The following is a 3,697-nucleotide window of genomic DNA, read 5'->3' on the forward strand; positions in this document are numbered from 1 at the left end:
TCTAACTATGTCCTTGGGGGTTGAGATACACGGATAGTTCCAAAAATCAAACTATTCGGAGTGGTGAGGGAAACGACCGAATTATACTATTCCACAAAATCTAAACTAAGTGGTCGCACCCAAACTGAGCTCGCTCTCAGTCGCCATGTTGTCCTTGAGTGATGCAAGCGGAAATTCCGTGTCTCCATCAACAACCGCAGTCAGCGATAACCTTAAGAGATACTTCAGCTGTGAGATACATGAGGTAACGAAGTAAATCAACCGAAGGGTTTCTCGCATAATGAGCAGAGATGGGAACTCTAGTCCTGGAAAAAACTACAAATGCCATGGTCTCAAAATAATTATCGTTGCTCCAAACCGAACGAAGACTAATGACTATTTACAAACGGGCAAGAGCCTCTAATAACTAACGCCAAGAAGGGTGACATAGCCGTTCTGGCGTAAACAACAAATTTATTTTGAGAGTCCCCGCAATGCGAATAGTAAAGTGTTACAAGGCGCGGGCCGATATATCGGCTCTGGCACTAAAAGGGTTAAGGCCATCTTTTTGCCCGCGGCACTCCCCGATGGGTACTTTGAAGTGACTCTGAATCCAGAAGGAAAAAGAGTCCCCTACCTTGAAGCGGAGCGTGACAAACGTTCACGACGCTGACAACGTAAGTTTCGTTGAGCAGGGAGCGTACGTGCCCTTTTACGGCTATAATTCTGTCGCAAAACAGAATTACAGCCCGCCAATATCTCTCGTTTTCCAGCATTTTTGGTATAATCCTGTTCAACAACAGATCCGTTCCCATCTCTGCCACAAGGGCATGACGCGACGTTTCCCACGCTGGACAAAATTCCAGCGTATGTTGCGTCCTGTCTTCTTCCTCTCCACAGAGGAAACAGACGGCCGTGGCTTCTTTTCCAATCTTCTGCAGGTATTGAGCGAAACATCCGGGCCCCGTCAATACCTGCGTAGCTCTAAAGGTGAGCTGGCCTCTTCTCTCTTCCATCCATTTTTCCAAAATGGGTAGAATCGCTCCCACGGTCCTGTGAGCGGACGCTGGGGCGAGTTTCTCTTTCCGTTTTGCGAAGGTGAAGCCAGGTGCTACCTGGCACATTGTACGAAGGTTTTCGTACACCATCCTGTCTTCTTGCGCCAGGTATTCCAGGGGCACGAGGCCCGCTAACAGCGTTGCCGCGTCGTAAGATATCGTGCGATATCCTCTCACGACGCGGATCGCGATTCTTCTCCACGCACTTCGCAGGAGTTGCAGGCTTCTTCTCGTCAGTGCCGTTCATATTTGGCATGATGCGGCTTAAATAATTTGCCGCAGCATCCAGACGAACGGCCTGGCGAGCGAAATGGCGATCAAATGTCCATTTATCGTCGAGGAGCACTCCGAGATAACACATCTCGCTCCTGACTTTAACCTGTGCTGGACCAATGGCGACCATTTCGTTTCCTCCATACGGATCTCTTCTTTTTCCCTCGAAGCAGAGGATCTCCGTTTTCTCCGGCACCATTTGAAGCCCCAGTTCTTCCATCTTCTTGGCTACGGCCGCTACGGCGATTTCCGCCCGGCAGATTGCTCGTTTTCGGCTTGTCTCGATCGCCAATACCAGAGTATCATCCGCGTAAAACGTGAGATGAATTCCTAGCTGCATTGGCAATTTTAAGACCGCGTCATAACCAATGTTCCACAAAATGGGACCGACAACAGATCCCTGTGGAACCCCGCGGCTTATGTTCTTCTTGACGCAGCCGTTGCGTACACAAGTAATGACTATATAATATCTGAGCTATGGCGAAAACTAGCTGGTACTTATATGGTAGAGGGTGACTGAGTCAGGTACAAAGATCAGCAAATAAGCAAAGGACAGAGGACACGATTAGTAAGAGGATAGAAGAGGATAGAAGAATTGGAATTTAGGAACTATGATTAACCCTTTGCACTCCGTTTACTAGCCACTCAGCGCCACTTAGTCATTATGTATCGCAGCCTGATATTGTGCATGTTTGACAATATTAAGTTGTTTTCCGTCAGAAAGACATGCATTTCTCAAAAAGTTATATTAGAATAAGTTAATTTCCTGTAATCATTAATAAACTTTAATGTCGTCTGAGAGGGGACAGTGAAGTGCAAAGGGTTAAGATGTGTTGGGAAGAGTTTGTATCGTGTTGTTAATATTGGTAGATGTTGGTCATGCAACAATACTCTTCTATTTCTACGAATGTGTCTTATAGCTGAGATTTGATTTGTATCGCGCAGGTATCGCGGAAACCCGTGTTCTTCGAGCGCTCTTCGGATCGCTTTCTACTCGAGGGAATTGAACGCGTTCTTTATATCTAAAGAAATGCGGACGGAGAGTCTTCAGGTTTTCCCGGCTTTTTGAGAAGGACCAATCTGCCGGATTTCCAGCTTGTCGGTAGCATCCCGGTCTTCAAGCATGTTGAAAAAAGTTTTCGAAGTCTTGTGCCGAGGATGCTGCACGCCATGGACCACGCACGGCCTGGAATTCCGTCTGGATCGGGCGCGGTATTCTTCTTTGTCATTCGCTTGATTGCGCGGACCATTTCTTCCTCTGAAACTTCGTAATCCTGTGACCAGATGTTCGGGTCATCCAATGATATGTTTATCGTTGAATTTTGATTAGTGGCCGCCGACGTTGGATCTTCCGACGGGAAGAGCGTGTTGACGACTCCTTCCAGGAAAGAAGTTTCCATAATTTCTGTCAACAGGGGCGTCCATGGTCGTAATTTATTCATTACGGTTTTATAAGGACATACGGGTCCTCGCGCAGCGTTTGAAGAAGCCCGTCCCAAGGTCGTGCCTTCGACTATCGCACGTATAGTCTGGACGGCTACCTTTCTCTCGCGTGCACGGCCGGCCGGCTATAGTCTGTCTCTCTCACACTTACGGCTCGACTGGCTCTCTCTCTCTCTCTCTCTCTCTCTCTCTCTCTCTCTCTCACACAGTTATAGTCTCTCTCTCACACAAACAGTACTCGGTTAGAAAGTTGGAATGGAAAATTCCACTTACCGTTGCTGCTTTTTCCTACGCTCGACGCTGGATGGCGTTGCCGTAGTCCTTTGTTCCGAGCGCTTTTCCAGTCCTTTCTCGTTGATTAATCTACGCAAGAGGTTAAAACAACGTCCAACACTTGCAGTGAAATTAACTTTTGGACTCCATTAAGGCGAGAGATACTCGGTAAAATTGAATAACGTTTCCTCTTATAGGTATATTCTTAAGATCAAACATTGCGAGGAATGTCGTGACAGAACCGAATCCAATGCTGCGGGTTGTTATATATAAGGTAATGGCTTTTAAACTGTGAACGGATTCCAATCTTTCTGCAGCAGATTTATTGTCTGCCCTACACCAGGACGGTGATCAGGCGTGCTTCCTCATCCAGACGGGTATACGCGACGGAATCGACCATCTACCTCCCAGTTACACCCACCTCACTGAAACGGGCGATGGAAAAATCCAGATGTGCCGCGACACCTTTCCCGCGGGTGAATCCTTCAGCTACTCCGTCGGAGGGGATGAATCCCAACCACCGGAGCACCCACGGGGAACCTCGACGAGGCGAACTCACTATGTTTTCGCGAACACGCTCAGTCTGACCCTTTTTGAATTAGGATGGATCAGTTTGGCCAAATTTATTGATGACCCAGACTGCCAGCCTCAGTCTTATTCAATTTTGCTCT

General features: G+C 47.6%; 1 protein-coding gene across 1 annotated transcript; it reads right to left on the reverse strand.

The window, feature by feature from the left end:
* Nucleotides 1-399: 399 nt before the first annotated feature.
* Nucleotides 400-1,650, reverse strand: LOC143430479 (uncharacterized). Its single transcript, XM_076906790.1, has 4 exons — nt 1,417-1,650; nt 1,141-1,335; nt 552-1,094; nt 400-435 (listed from the first exon to the last, which is right to left on the reverse strand). Exons 1-4 carry the CDS (start codon nt 1,648-1,650, stop codon nt 400-402), a joined length of 1,008 nt encoding a protein of 335 aa, XP_076762905.1.
* Between the last annotated feature and the right edge of the window lie 2,047 nt (nt 1,651-3,697).

The sequence above is a fragment of the Xylocopa sonorina genome, chromosome 14 (genome assembly GCF_050948175.1).
Source record: "Xylocopa sonorina isolate GNS202 chromosome 14, iyXylSono1_principal, whole genome shotgun sequence".
Taxonomy (NCBI): Eukaryota; Metazoa; Arthropoda; class Insecta; order Hymenoptera; family Apidae; genus Xylocopa; species Xylocopa sonorina.